The sequence below is a fragment of the Pinus tabuliformis genome, chromosome 3_2 (assembly GCF_031772625.1).
Source record: "Pinus tabuliformis cultivar Carrire ecotype Pingquan chromosome 3_2, CPIR1, whole genome shotgun sequence".
Taxonomy (NCBI): Eukaryota; Viridiplantae; Streptophyta; class Pinopsida; order Pinales; family Pinaceae; genus Pinus; species Pinus tabuliformis.
Window position 1 is genome coordinate 1,235,693,256 of NC_142302.1, and position 15,452 is coordinate 1,235,708,707.

At 39.4% G+C, this 15,452-nt stretch overlaps 1 protein-coding gene across 13 annotated transcripts in view; it reads left to right on the forward strand.

Moving 5' to 3' along the window:
• Positions 1-15,452, forward strand: part of LOC149185213 (ARM repeat superfamily protein) — a 378,063-nt gene that overhangs the window by 158,642 nt on the left and 203,969 nt on the right. For all 13 annotated transcript variants that reach the window (XM_089417804.1, XM_089417816.1, XM_089417818.1 and 10 more), the window contains one exon: positions 14,523-14,646. In XM_089417804.1, the coding sequence (XP_089273930.1) occupies positions 14,523-14,646 (124 nt within the window). The remainder of the gene's footprint in view (positions 1-14,522; positions 14,647-15,452) is intronic.

The following is a 15,452-nucleotide window of genomic DNA, read 5'->3' on the forward strand; positions in this document are numbered from 1 at the left end:
CATTGCTTTCTTCCATCGAACCGCAAAATGTACATGAAGCATGCAAAGATGAATGTTGGGTCAAGGCCATGAATGAAGAGCTTGAGCAAATTGAAAAGAATGTCATAGGAACCAAATGGATATTCAAAAACAAGCTGAATGAAAATGGAGAAGTTATTAGAAACAAGGCCAGACTTGTTTGTAAAGGGTATGCTCAACAAGAAGGTATAGACTTTGAAGAAACTTTTGCACCTGTCGCTAGACTTGAAGCCATAAGAATGTTCCTTGCTCTTTTTAGCTTTCAGAAGTTCAAAGTATATCAAATGGATGTGAAATCTGCCTTTCTTAATGGAGACTTAGAAGAAGAAGTATATAATATATATTGAGCAACCAGACGGATTCATCCTTGGATGATCCAAAACTTGTATGCAGACTCAGAAAGGCTCTCTATGGTCTAAAACAAGCTCCAAGGGCCTGGTATTATCGTCTTGACAAATACCTTCATCAACAAGGTTTTTCAAAAGGATCAGCTGATAGCAATCTATATATAAAAATTGACAATGATAAATTGCTAATACTTGTTGTGTATGTTGATGATATCATTTTTGGGAGTAATGAAGAAGCCATTAGTCAAAACTGTGCTTTGGTAATGCAAAAAGAATTTGAAATGTCCCTTCTTGGTGAGCTCACATATTTTCTTGGTTTACAAGTTCAACAAAAGAAAGATGGTATTTTTCTATCACAAACCAAGTACCTGAAGCAGATCTTGAAGAAATATGGAATGGAAGATTCTAAACCAGTATGTACTCCTATGGTAACAGGATGCAACCTTAGCGCAAATGATGAATTAGTAGCAGTACATCAACCAACCTACAGATCCATGATTGGTAGTTTTCTCTATCTAACAGGTACCCGACCAGACATCATGCATGTAGTGGGAATAGTTGGAAGATTCCAAGCAAATCCAAAGGAAGCACACCTTCAAGCAGTCAAAAGGATTTTTAAATATCTCCAAGGGACACAAAACATTGGTTTATGGTATCCCAGAGATACAGATCTCACACTTCATGCATATACAGATGCAGATTGGGCAGGAAGCGTGGATGACAGAAAAAGCACTAGTGGTGGTGCATTCTATATGGGTTCCAGATTGGTGTCTTGGTTCAGCAAGAAACAAAGTTCAATTGCATTATCTACTGCTGAAGCAGAATATGTGGCTGCTGCGTCTTGTTGCACACAACTCCTTTGGATGATGCAAACATTGCAAGACATTCAGATCACATGTACTCCACCCATCTCCATTCTATGTGGTAATACAAGTGCAATCAGTATTTCAAAGAATCCTGTCATGCATTCCAAGACCAAGCACATACCTATCAAATATCATTTTCTCCCGGAACAAGTACTTGAACGAAAGGTCAAATTGGAGTATGTTCCCTCCAAGGAACAGGTTGCTGATATATTCACCAAACCATTGCCCAGAGAGACATTTGAATACCTCAGATAGAAGCTGGGAGTAGTTGATGCATCATCTTGCTGTTGACACTTATCTGTTTTAGAGAACAATGGTTGTACACGAGTTTCATGAAGCGTATCCGCATACATACGACGATTGTTGTAGATACGGCTGCGTATATGTTGGTTTGAAGAATATCAGTGGGCTAGAATCAGGGTGAAAAGAGTCTGATATGGGTCTGACAGTGATCATCTGGCACAGGTTCAGGGGGAGCATATACTTCTAATAATGCATTGTTGGCATTATCTTAGAAGATCTTGGTACAATTTCATAGTTGTTTTTGATTCAAGCGTAGAGGGAGATCATGGTTGCTGGTTTGGATGGTGATTGATAGATGCTGCTGATGATAGTTGCTGATAACTATCATAGTCTTGTTTTAGATATCTTGTCTCTATGTCATGTATATCTTTTATTATCAAGGTCATGTAACGACCTATTTTTTCCCCACTATGCCTAGGATGGATGATGTAATGTTCTTGTCTTATCATGTATAAACTTTTGGTATATCCCCACTTGGTTGGATGGATGAGTCAATCTTGGTATAGCCCCACTTGGTTGGGAGATGGATGTATGTATGAGTCTTTGGTGATAGGAAGGTCATTTATGATGTATAGAGTCATGTTCTTCTTGTAGAACATCTTTTTGCAGACCTTGCTTACAGTCAGGGGGAGCATGATCAGAGAATTCAACATATCAGAGAATTCAGCATATCAGAGAATTCAGCATGTACTCAGGGGGAGAATGACTTGGGGTTGCCATCAAGTCCAAAGGGGGAGATTGTTGGCATTATGACACAGGTTTGGCGCTATGACACAGGGGTTGTCCTTGATGGCAACTCACTCAGATGACAGATCACAGTTCATGGTCACAGAATGAAAGGAAAAGAAGTATATGCAGGTTCCCCTTGAGCAAGCCGCGTATACACGCGGGCTAGCAGACCAAAAGGTGCGTATATGTATACACGCGGGCTAGCAGACCAAAAGGTGCGTATGCGTATACACGCACTTTCACGCAAGGAAAAGTGCGTACATGTTGGAAAACTTGGTTTTGGTCCGTGGTATTTGGTCTCTAGTATTTTGACCCATGATATTGATCCAAGGTATCCTGACCGAAGTGTTGATCCCAGGGATTTGGTCCCAGGTATTACTTCTAAGTGGTTTTGGACCATGGTATTGAGTAAGGCCTAAGACTATAGAAGGAGAAGGAGATCATTAGGCAAAGGTACTCAAGTATTGAATATCTAATGAAGATCAAGATCTAGACTACTGGTCATTGGGTTATGCTGGAACTGAATCAAGGAGGAACCTGAGTGCTTGCAGAAGGATAAAGTTCTATTGATGGGTTAAGATCTTTAGGGTTGAAGAGAAGTATCTTTGTGTGGTTTTGATCTTTTATTGGCGCATGTCGTAATCTGTAAATATGATGATCTAGGTATAACTGATGTATGAATAGTTGTAAAGGTTAAATCATCTTTTACAAATATGTACGCAGGTTCAATATAGCAAAGTCGTGTACACACGCTGGTTCGGCATTTCAAAATATCGTATACTTAGGTCTGCCTCCAGATAACAACGTATGAATGCAGGTTCGACACATTGAAGTAGCATACGTCTCATAAAATATGTTTTAGCTACTTCTGTTTGCTGTTGTAGTGTTCTGGGTTCTACATTGGCTTCTGGTTACTGTTACTGTGTTCTAGTTACAGCTTTTAGAAAAGTGATTATTTGATTCAGTTTTGGTTGGTGCAACGGAGATTGATTGATGCAGATATATTTGATGTTTGATTGATGTTATTGTGGATCTAGTCTGAAAATTTATGAAACATGGTCCCTGGAAGAAAAGAGAAGGTTGTAGCCTTCTGCAGGTCAGCAATTACGTACTAGTACATCAGTTAGTACAATAGGTAAGGGGGTTGTAGCTCCCTTCCAGGAGAAGCTGGAGAACAAGAGAAGGTTGTAGCCTTCTGCAGGTAGAAGCCTGCGTGCTGGTATAAGATTGCGCCAGTACAAAAATATTGTAAAAAGAAGTTTCTTATTAAAAGAAGATAGAGACAAACTGCAGCAGGTGGTTTTCACCCACATTGGGTTTCCACCTTATATCTTGTGTTTTTGTGTGTGATTGTCTGCTCTATTTTTACTATACCTGTTACTGCTTATATGGTTTTGATACACAGATTAAAGATCAACTAATAAGTTTACAAGGTATACGTTGGTTGCTCTAAACATAGTTGCGTATATATGCAAGTTGCATTAACAGAAGTAGCGTATACAAATCTGTTTATGGAAATGAAATATTGTTAAGTTGCTAATACTGATTCACCCCCTCCCATTCAGTGTTATTTCCAACAGGAAGTTGTTGTTCAGAGGAAAACAAAGTTGCTCAGGGGTTGTGGATAAATGATTGCATGAAACTGTAAAATGAAAGAGGTGCATTTTAGAAATACAGCAAAGCCAGGCATAGAAGGAATTAGAAGAGGATCTTTTCTGTCAAATGAATTAGATTCCTGTTGGGAATCTTGAATATCAACTTCGTGTTTTTTGGGTCTTATAGAGCCAAATGGAACTAGAAGTAGGAAAAATTAATGACACTACAAAAATGAATTTTTAATAGTTAAGTCAAAAGCAGGGCTCGGAAAGGATGTTAATCTCAAAGAGAAATAAAGGGGTTTGACTGAATATAAGGATAGAATAAATGACATTTTTAAGGCCTACGTTTAGAAAATATATACTTACTAAAGTTGTGATGTTGTTATATTGCAGCCAAGCAGTTCATCAAAGTCAATTGCAAGGAGTGAGCTTGATATCAAATAATTAATATAAAAAGGAGAATATATAAAATTTTGTAAGAATTATGTGACTTTGACATTACAAATGCTATGTGCATCACTTTAAAACAAAAAGATGGATCCTGCATGTAGTTGCCATAAGCAGTGATGAAATCACGGTCTTCTTCAGGACATTGGATGGTAGAAGATGGAATTCTAATTCTTCGGAACATGAACAATGTGTCTTCTCTGTTTAGATAATATAAGATGAGATAATTTTATTCATGTTCACCAAATGCTCACAATAGTAGGCCAATGGGACTTAGAAGTACAACCAATGTAAGTACATAGTGGGAGTTCACAAGCAAGTCCGAACGCATAAAAAACAGATATGCTAAAGAGTAATTTTGATCAGTTGAATTACCAGAGTGATGCCTTTTGTAACTAGGATGGCAATAAGGTTTAAAGTCAAAAGTTCATGTTCTTGATATTTGATTTAGGAAACTTGTAACTAATCTTAAGTTTTGTCTTTATATCTTCAATAGATACTTATGTTAGTTTAGAATATTTTTGTAGTGGTTCAATTGAGTTTGTACACATTTCTTGGTTGACAACTTGTACTTCAATTTTTGAAGACATTTTTTTCCAATGTTCCACCAAGACTCCGGTGCGGGGAGACGCGGGTGCGGGGAGACGCACAGGGGGGACGTGTGGGAGTACCCTCAAATTTTAGGGAAATTTCGGGGGTGCGGGGAGTCGTCGAGGTATATATATATATATATATATATATAATTCAAGTTCATATTCATTGTTCACTGTTCAATAATGAAAGCATAAAAATATTAAATAGACAATTGAAATTTGAATCATTGATCCATCCTCATCATTCATTTTGATACATACATCATTCATATGACATACTCAAGTGACAAGTCTCATTATTGAATTAATTATTATTCATACATACCATGAGATTCGAAAAACAAAAATAAAATATTCAAATACATTGATCAATATCATTCATCATTCAATGGTTTATCATTCTACAATCTACATTGATTTAAAAACTAAATTCATCATTCATCATTCTAGAATCTAAATTGAAAGCAAAACATACTAGTATATTTTAAAAGTTTGAACACTAAATTTATATAGTTTTAATTTTAATTATTTTTTAGACTTTTAAGTTTTAGTTATTTAGATTTAATTTTAGTTAAAAAAAAAATTAATGGTTTTGATTTTTGAATGTTTGATTTTGAATTTTTAATTTTAATGTCTTATTAGACAAATTTAAAGGGGGATGCCCAGGCGCACCCTTTTTGGGGAGTCTAGACTCCCACACTGAAGGGGGACGCCCAGAAGCACCCTTTTTGGGGAGTCTAGACTCCCACACTGGGGAAACGCACCCCCTTGCGTCTCCCCGAGACTCCCCAAAAAGGGTGCGTGGGGAAACGCACCCCCAAGAGACTCCCCGTCCCAGGTGCGTGGGGTGCGAGGGGTGCGTGCACCCGACCTTGTGGGACGCGTCCCCATGGAACACTGTTTTTTTCCATCGTTTTAATCAATTTAACTTTGATGAGCAACATATCATTTTCGATTTTTAAACAAAAGCATCTATCATCTTTTCTTGACAAAAAATTGTCAAAATTTTGCAACCTTTCCTTCTGGTATTATTCTTTCTGTTGTGTTTCTTGATTACTTTGAATTATGGCATTCTGCATATTATTCACATCTACCAATGATGAAACTTATGTGCACAATGCTATTTTTAGGTGATGTAATGTACTTAAATTTTTGAAGACATTTTTTTCCATTGTTTTAATCAATTTAACTTCGATGAGCAACATATCATTTTGCATTTTTAAACAAAAGCATCTATCATCTTTTCTTGACAAAAAATTGTCAAAATTTTGCAGCCTTTCCTTCTGATCTTATTCTTTTTGTAGCGGTCCTTGATCACTTTGAATTATGACATTCTGCATATTGTTCACATCTACCAATGATGAAACTTATGTGCACAATGCTATTTTTAGGTGATGTAATGTATTCTTATTCTTATTGGTTAGCAAGTCTTTCCGAAGGTACTCCCCTGTAATTCCATCACTCGAAGGCAACACACCAAACCAATACCTTTGGTCTACACCCAACATCCTCCTTACACTCACTATCCATCCTTATCTTTCACTTTTTCGGTATGACCAATAATCATTCTATGACTAAACAACAAATATTTCTTGTTCAAGTTTAAAGTCAAGGTAATGAATGTTTCCATCAATATCAAATCTAAAATTATATCGACAATTTTCAGCATGGATGTAACTTTAAACTGGGATTCTAAAACATAATTGTCAATTGTTAGTTGTAGATTTTATATTTCATATAATTATTTTTATAAGCTTAGGATTTGGATTATTGTTGCTTCAAGAATTCACAAATCATAATAGGTTGGCTAATTGAACATTAATGTAATTGTCCATTGCCTATATAGAGACTTGGGCGGGTTCCCTCTCTATTTTCTTTCAATATCGAGACTAGAGAGCTTAGCCCTCTTCATTAGGGAGATCTTCTGTGACGGATCTCAAATGGAGATGGTTAGCCCTCTTCATCAAAGAGATCTTTTGCCATAGATATCAGGAAGGCTATCATTTGCCTTTATAGGGACTTGGGGGGTCTATATCTATTTTCTTTTAGTATCAAGGCTAGAGATGATTAGCCCTTTTTAACAAGGAGATCTTCTGCCACAGATCTCATCTCTTGTATGTTGAATTTTATAAGTCTATTTGTTAGAAAATTAATTTGTATTCTGCTAGTTTATTTCTTTTACTTGAAATTTTGAACAAGTTATTTAAAACATTTAAATACCGCGACATAAACACAATACAGTCACAACATCTACAGATCATCAGCTGAAAGAAAACAAACACACTAGTGGCACCGTTATTTTTGGACAAATGTCCTCGGAAAAACCCAATGCGGGAAAACCGATGCAACTATTATGAGGGTTTATTATTATGCAGTATTTCCTTGAGTGCAACTGGGTGCCTAACCGGCTCATTCGACAGAGAAAAATACACGACAGCAATACCTCTATATTCGGAAACATGTATTCAAAAAACTTGTCCCACGAAACCCTCTCCGGTGACTCCGAAGCTCAGTGCTAGCCCTTCTGGCCTCTGCGTCAGCCTCCTGCTGACCTGCGTCAGCCCCAGGACCCTTTGTGTCAGCCCTCTGAGGCACTGTGCAGCCTCTGGGACCCTTTGCGTCACTCCAACAGCCTCTGCGTGGATGACGCAGTCCCTCTGGCCTCTGCGCTGTCTCTGCTGGGCTTGCGTGGCCTGAACTGGCTGCTGCTCTCACTCTCCTTGCTTCTGTGCTGGTCTCTTAGTACTGTATCTGCTTCTCTGTCTAATACTCACTGCCCCTCGTTGCTAATCACTGATTCACTTTTGCTTAGCAACCCCGCTCTAGCACAATGAATGACTGATCACTCTGGTGTATTCTCCAACTGACCCTCAAGCCTCTTCTTATACTTTTCTCGTTGGTCCTTCAACAGCCGAGATCAAATCTCTAATCAATGACTAAGATTAGATTTGGCTTGATCCATGACTTTTGGAACCTTCTAACTTAGTTTTATATTAATACCCATTAATATTTTATTTTTTCTTAAGTTTAGAGTTAGAAACTCCATTAAAAATATTAATTATTTTAATATCTCCCAAACTGGTTAGAATCTGCCCAAACCATTTCTGGATCTTAGGGATCTCATGTTCTTTAGCCACTCCACCAATTTTCATGGCTAGAGCACATCCGATGCTACCCCAAATCAACACTCCCTCTTAGCGAGGACTGTGCTCTAGTAATACTCCACACTGAGCATCACACTGATTATTCAACACTGGTACCTGTGCTGATGCTAAGCCTCCCCGCCCAACTTCCACTCCACACTGAGCATCACACTGATTATTCGACACCGATACCTGTGCTGATGCTAAGCCTCCCCACCCAACTTCCTCTGCACTGCTACCCATGGCCTTGCCATTGCCATTGTTGCATCCGTACGACAACTCCCTCTGCATCCGTGTTGCTGCCGGTCCATCCTCCCAACACTACGTTTGTACTGCATCCCCCTCTCATCATGCTGCATCGTGCTACTGCAAACTATTACTGCACAACAACTCAGTTATTGAGAAGTAAGTAACTGATCCACCCAACTTCTGACATCCCTGTTAGGCTAGAAACACTCCCGATGCTAAAGCTCTCTTTGTCGCTAACAAGTGCTCCCTCTTCTGACCTCTGGGATGCTGTAACAATTCCCTGCATCTCGAACCGTTGCACACCTCTTTGTGCCATCCTGCACTGGTGCAACACTCCCGTGCCTCGCACTGTTGCACTGCTAGCCTCGCGCTGCCTAGGGACTCCTGCACTGTAGCACTCTCTGCCGCTTCATTCGCGTCCATCTCTACCCACATCCGCCAGTCCAGCTACTCTTCGAGGCTCCCATAGCAAGGTATAATCCAAGAGGTTGGCTACCTCAAGGATCCTACCCCTTATCGAGCTGTAGTCATCCTGACTACTACTTGATGTCTCCCCACTTCTTTACAAGTGGCACATGAGCACTCATGGCATAATCGTCATCCTCCTCGACTTCTTTCTCCGCCTTCACTGGTGTTGCCTTAGAGTCAGAAGCCTCTCCCTTACTCTTCTTCCTTGGACACTGGTTCGCATAGTGACCCAGTTCCTCACAATGGAAGCACTTGACCTTGAAGAGGTCCTTCTTCTTCCTCTTCTCCGGCTTTCCCGCAGATGTCAGAGTTGCATCCTCTTCCTCCTCCTTCTTGATCCTGATCCCTTTGTTGCTACTCCTCGTCTTGGTCAGCTGTCTGATATCTTCTTGACGAATAGCCGCCCACAGTTCTTCCCAATCTCGAAGACTCACTCTGCCCAATATGCTCTGGACAAATGTCTCCCACTCCTTGGAGACTGCATTAAGTGTGGTCCTCACCATCCACCCCTGATCTGGCATGGCCCCTATGGAAGTCAGTTGGTCACAGATCTCCTTTAACCAACCGAGGAAGTGATCTATCTGCTCTCCCTTCTGCATCTGGTATGACCTTGGCTGATTCTCCTAGAGCATCTTCCTCTGCACGGAAGTATGCTGGTACAATGTCTTCAAAGTGTCCCACATCTCCTTTGTCGTTTCCTTCTCGGCAATATGTTGGACCACATGATCCTTGACACCATCAAGGATGATGCACTTTGCCTTAGCCATTGCGTCCTTGTACCTTTCATTAGTTACCGGGTCAACTGGGATAGCCATTACTCTCAAGGCGAAGCCCTTGATACGATGTTTGTCTAGAATGGACAAGATCCTGGCCTTCGAGACCACAAAGTTGGACGCTTCGTCCAACTTGTCCTGATCTCTCAGCCCATTCACGACCATCTCTCTACTCTTCTCTGTCGACTTCTCCGAGTCTCTCTACTTTCCATTTGGAAGTTCTCGGTTCGACTCCTTCGAGTCTCTCTACCTCCCGTCTGGAAGATCTCGGTTTGGCTCCTCTGAGTCTCTCTACTTCCCATTTGGAAGTTCTCTTCTAGACTTCCTCTGAGTCTCTCTACTTCCCATTTGGAAGTTCTCTTCTAGACTTCCTCTGAGTCCCGATTTCCCTCCTGGAAATCCTTCTGCCAACTGTCAAATTGCTCCTCTCCGATCATCTGTGCAACTGCAACACTGATCCGGATTCCTTGGCTAGAAATCCGCCTCGACAACAACTCCCTCTACCTTGGTTTTTCCCTATTATGTATTGTTATGATCACAATATCGCACCAACTTCGCTCCCACAAATTGCCCACAGCTTCCTTTGCCCCAACAACTGAAGGGTTGAGCCTCTTAGCCCTACGCAATCCCGACACCGACAAAACAACACCCTCATCAACTGCGTCAGCCCTCCTGGCCTCTACGTGAGCCTATTTCTGCCCTACTCAGCCTCTGCGTTGGCCTCTCTCAAGCCTAGATTGATGACGCAGTCTCTCTACGTCAACCCTTCCTTTGTTGCTTCTGCAAGGATCAGCTACTGTCACTTGGGACCAATGTTTTAAGACTCCGACTCCGACTCCGACTCGGCCGAGGATCGACTCCGACTCCGACTCCGAAACGGTAATGACTCGGCCGACTCGATTTCAATGACTCGGTCGTTATAAAAAATACATTAAATATTTATTTTTTTTAATAAAAAAACATAATTTTAAAGATTTTAAACATAATTTTAGAGATTTTCATTCATGTTTCCAAACACACCTACAACTGGAGTCCTTGCTGGTTGTGAGACTGAGGATGGTGGATTGGGATCTGCATTCAACTGAACAGCATGTTCAAGTTCAATTGCTGTCTCGATATCTAAATCTAAATCAAGATCCTCATCAAGATCAAACTCTGCTGGACGACTCTCCACTACCCAATCTCATGTTGGATCATTGTCTTCCAACACAATGGGATCTGAATCAGGTATTTTGTTCATCAAATGGTTTCGTTTGAGCCGGAGGTTGTATTGGACATAAACTAGATCATTTAACCGTTTTTGATCCAAACGGTTTCTCTTCTTTGTGTTACTTGGGAGCATGAGTGAAAATGGGAGCGGGAGCGACATTTTCAGAAGCTCCTGGTTTGGGAGTGAATCCCAGAGGAGTTCGACAACCAATGTCACTAACATCAAGGTACATAGAGGGATTGGTGCTCTTGATTAAATAAGAGTTCCATACCCTAATACATGACAAAATTCAATGGAAACATTGCAATCCTCCAATCCTGAAATCCTGAAAAACTGATAAGTCTGCTGGATTTTGAATGAAATCTAAAATTCTACTTTCTCCATATGAAATCCAATGAGGCCGAAACCACTCTCAAACATCCTGAGTCATTTCATGGTAATGTTAAAAATTTAAGTAAAAGGATGAAAATGAAGATTAAGGAGAATGTCACTTTTACTTTAAGAATTTAACATTACCATGAAATTTGAATAGCATATCAATAGTAGAGAGCATTTGAGTGTGTTAAATAGGGTTTGGGAGGGGGAATGGACCCCAAATGACATTTAGCAAATTCATATAACACCTTGGAGTCCAAACCAATCAGAAATCACCTTAAAAATCCATTAAAAAAATATTAAATTGCTGTTTAACGTGTTCTGGGCTGGCTTTTTGTGACTCGGCCGAGTCATAACAGAAACGGCCGAGTTGGCCGAGTCAGCCATGACTCGGCCGAGTCATTGAATGACTCGGCCGAGTCATGGCTAACTCGGCCAAACGTACCGTTTCAAAGGCCGAGTCATGGCTGAGGGTATCGGCTCGGATCAACTCAGCCGTTTCGGTATCGAAACGGCCGTTTTTTAAAACAATGCTTGGGACAACTGATTCTGCTACAAATGCTTTGCTCAGTTGATGCCTTCATCTCTCCTGTGATCTGCAACCACACTCTGATAGCATGTTGACTTTTCTAAGTCTATCCGTTAGAAAATTAATCTATATTCTGCTGGTTTATTTCTTCTACTTGTAAATTCTGAACAGATTATTTAAAACATTTAAATACCGAAATAAACACAATACAGTGACAACATCTACAGATCATCCGTTGAAAGAAAACAAACACACAGGTGACACCGTTATTTTTGGACAAATGTCCCCGGAAAAACCCAATGCGGGAAAACTGGTGCAACTATTTTGAGGGTTTATTATTATGTAGTATTTCCTTAAATACAACCCGGTGCCTAACCGGCTCACCTGACAGAGAAAAATACACGACAACAATATCTCTATATTTGGAAACAGGTATTCAGAAAACCTGTCCCACGAAACCCTCTCCGATGACTCTGAAGCTCAGCGTTGGCCCTTCTGGCCTCTGCGTCAGCCTCTTGCTGACCTGCGTCAGCCCCAGGACCCTCTATGTCAACCCTTTGAGGCACTGCGCAGCCTCTGGGACCCTCTGCATCACTCCAACAGCTTCTGCGTGGATGACGCAGTCCCTCTGGCCTTTGCGCTGTCTCTGCTGGGCTCTGCGTGGCCTGAACTAGCTGCTGCTCTTGCTTTCCCTGCTTCTGCGCTGGTCTCTCAGTACTATCTCTGCCTCTCTATCCAGTACTCATTGCCCCTCGTTGCTGATCACTGATTCACTTTTACTTAGCAACCCCGCTCTAGCAAAATGAATGACTGATCACTGTGGTGTATTCTCTAATTGATCCTCAAGCCTCTTCTTATACTTTTCTCGATGGTTCTTCAACGACTGAGATTAAATCTCTAATCAACGTCTAAGATTAGATTTGGCTTGATCCATGACTTTTGCAACCTTCTAATTTTATATTAATGCCCATTAATATTTTATTTCTCCGAAGTTTAGACTTAGGAACTCCATTAAAAATATTAATTATTTTGATATCTCCCAAACCGGTTAGAATCTGCCCAAACCATTTTTGGGTCTTGGAGATCTCATGTGCTTTAGCCTCTCCACCAATTTTCATGGCTAGTGCACATCTGATGCTACCCCAAATAAACATTTATGCCATGCCCCACCTCACCTTGGGATGACCAGACCAATGATCTTATACTTGTTGATCTGTCAAATCGGAGAAACAAACAGTAGGCAGAGATAAATAGTACACTAGGCAACAAAATGGTGAGATATAAAGTTTCTACTTAGCCTTCCCCTCAAGGAGACCAACTGATATTATAGAGGTCGGCTCAGTGGTACTAGTCTGTGTATTAGGCCACACGTTCTCAAAATTCTAGAGAGATCAGCTCCTGATGATATGAGTAGACTACCCCTGCTCATCAGATTGCCTCCCAGAGTAGAGTATTCCTTGCTCATACAATCCACCCTGGATCATACAACTGGACCCCCTGTTCTAGAGGACTTCAACAACGAGTTAGTGTCCTGTTCACCCCCTTAGCCCTTTGCCATCAGACTCAAGAGATCTTGACACCTTCGACCTTATCGTCCGATATTTCTCTCTCTTGACAGGTTTTTGAGTTGTCCAAATCTCACTAGTATTTAATATTTTGTAGCACGATACTTTTGTCAGAGCTCTATACATTTATACATATGTTCTAATGTTATACCTATGTAGGTTTCATTCTTTATAATTTTCAACATATCTAGGAGTTGCACTTGCACTCCCTATTTTGTTTATACTGGTTGCACTCCTCTGTCCCATTGACCTACTTTTGTGGTCATTCGTTGGACATTAATATAATTATCTTATCTTTATATAATTTCTTGTGTGTTTGATTATCATTGATGTAGAATCTACTTGTATCAATGTTTTGAAAATGTTCTAATTTCTAAAAAAAATGGATCTTTATGTCTATATATTTCATTTTTGTATTTGTAATTTATTTTATTATAAATAATTTATATGTGTGTGTGTGTGTGTATGTTATAAGTCCCTTATGTCAAAATATTGCTAATTCTTGGGAATTGTCTTGTTAAAGTTTAACAGGATATAAGATCTGTTGTCTAAAACCAGCTATCAAAAGGAAATGCTTTAGGGTGGAGATTCAAATAATGAGCAATGGTCTAAGCTCAGATAGTCATAGCTTCAGCATTAGCATGTTTATGTTTGGGCTACCTATTTTAGACTCTTCATTCGCAAGCACTAAAACACTCATGAGAGCGATTAAACCATAATAAAATTCTAGAGACGCATCACTCATGAGTCATAAATATTAAATATATAGTTGGTTATAGGAAAGTGAATTAATGTTCTGTCCAAATTGTGCATATATAAGAATTCTTAAACTTATTATTGTAGCATAGACATGATGGTCTTAAAGAATTGGCCATGTAATTTTCATCAAGCTTTGGCTTCAAAATATCTCTTAAAGAATCTCGAAGTGTTAATAGCTAGCATCACAAGGGAAAACTACAAGCCTTATTTGCAATAATTGAGAAATGTGAATATTTATCGTGACATTGGATGAGGCTGGACAATGTATGCTCATTTGTAGGAGTGATAGATTTGTGACATACATGCTGGTGATGATTCTTGCAAATATTTGGTAATTGTTGAACTCTCTCCTGTATATTCCTAGTTCAGAAGCATTTTTAGAATTGTATTTTCCTTCCGTATAGCTGGTTCTGTGAAGTTGTCATAACATAGAACCTGATACATTTGTCCTTTATATTTATGTATCCTGATTGCTGTAAAATAATTGGGCTTGTGAATTGAATTTTATCATTATGGTTGCTGATGATGCTTGCTTTATATTACAAATCAGGCTCTTGAGTGTCTGGTACGTCTTGCTTCTGTCCGAAGGTCTTTATTCTCAAATGATACAGAACGGTCTAAGTTTCTTGCACACTTAATGACCGGAACGAAAGAAATTTTGCAAACAGGGCAAGGTACAGAGTATTGAAAAATGAACTCATCTTTGACATGATTTTTTACTTCCTTGCTTATAACTTGCTTTACCTTCTTGGTAGCACATGATGGAAATAATTGTTGATTCTTTATTGTGTTACATTGTTGTATAATCATTGTTTATTGTGATTTTACATTGATGTGCTAGAAATACAAGTCATTTCTATTGGTTGGCTTACCAAGTGGTTTCAAAGGAATCACGTGTAACAAATTTGTAGCTATCAAAGGCTTATATGTTAGTTTTTATACACAAAAGAGCTCAGTAGGAATGCACATAAAATAAGGGAGAATAGTTTTATTCATTATTGAGTGATGCAGTGTCTCATTACATAGGAGAGAGATGAGTAGTTATGTAACTTCTGAATACCTAATCTTTTAAAGACTCTATTAATTAACTTATGATTACATCACTTTAGCATAAAGAAACATAGTAAGAATGTTTTATACATCCTAAGTATGCCTATCTCCTATTAATGACCATGATATGTAACAATCTGCCATAATGGTCTTAAGATTTACTTGTTCTTTGTTTTTGTACAAGCAAGATGTTTGCAGCCCGCAACAAGGTAAGCTCTATTATCAATTGTTGAGATTGTATGTTGGAAGGTGATTTTGCATGGATCAGGTGCCATGACATGCAACGAGTCACCTTAATTATCTCCCACGACAGTTAATCAATGAATTTACTAAGTCAAGACTTTATACGACAATTTAATTTGATTGCTGGTTACCTTTTTACAAAAAAGGAAAAATCAATGACGGATTTAGTCGTAGCCATTGATCTCAA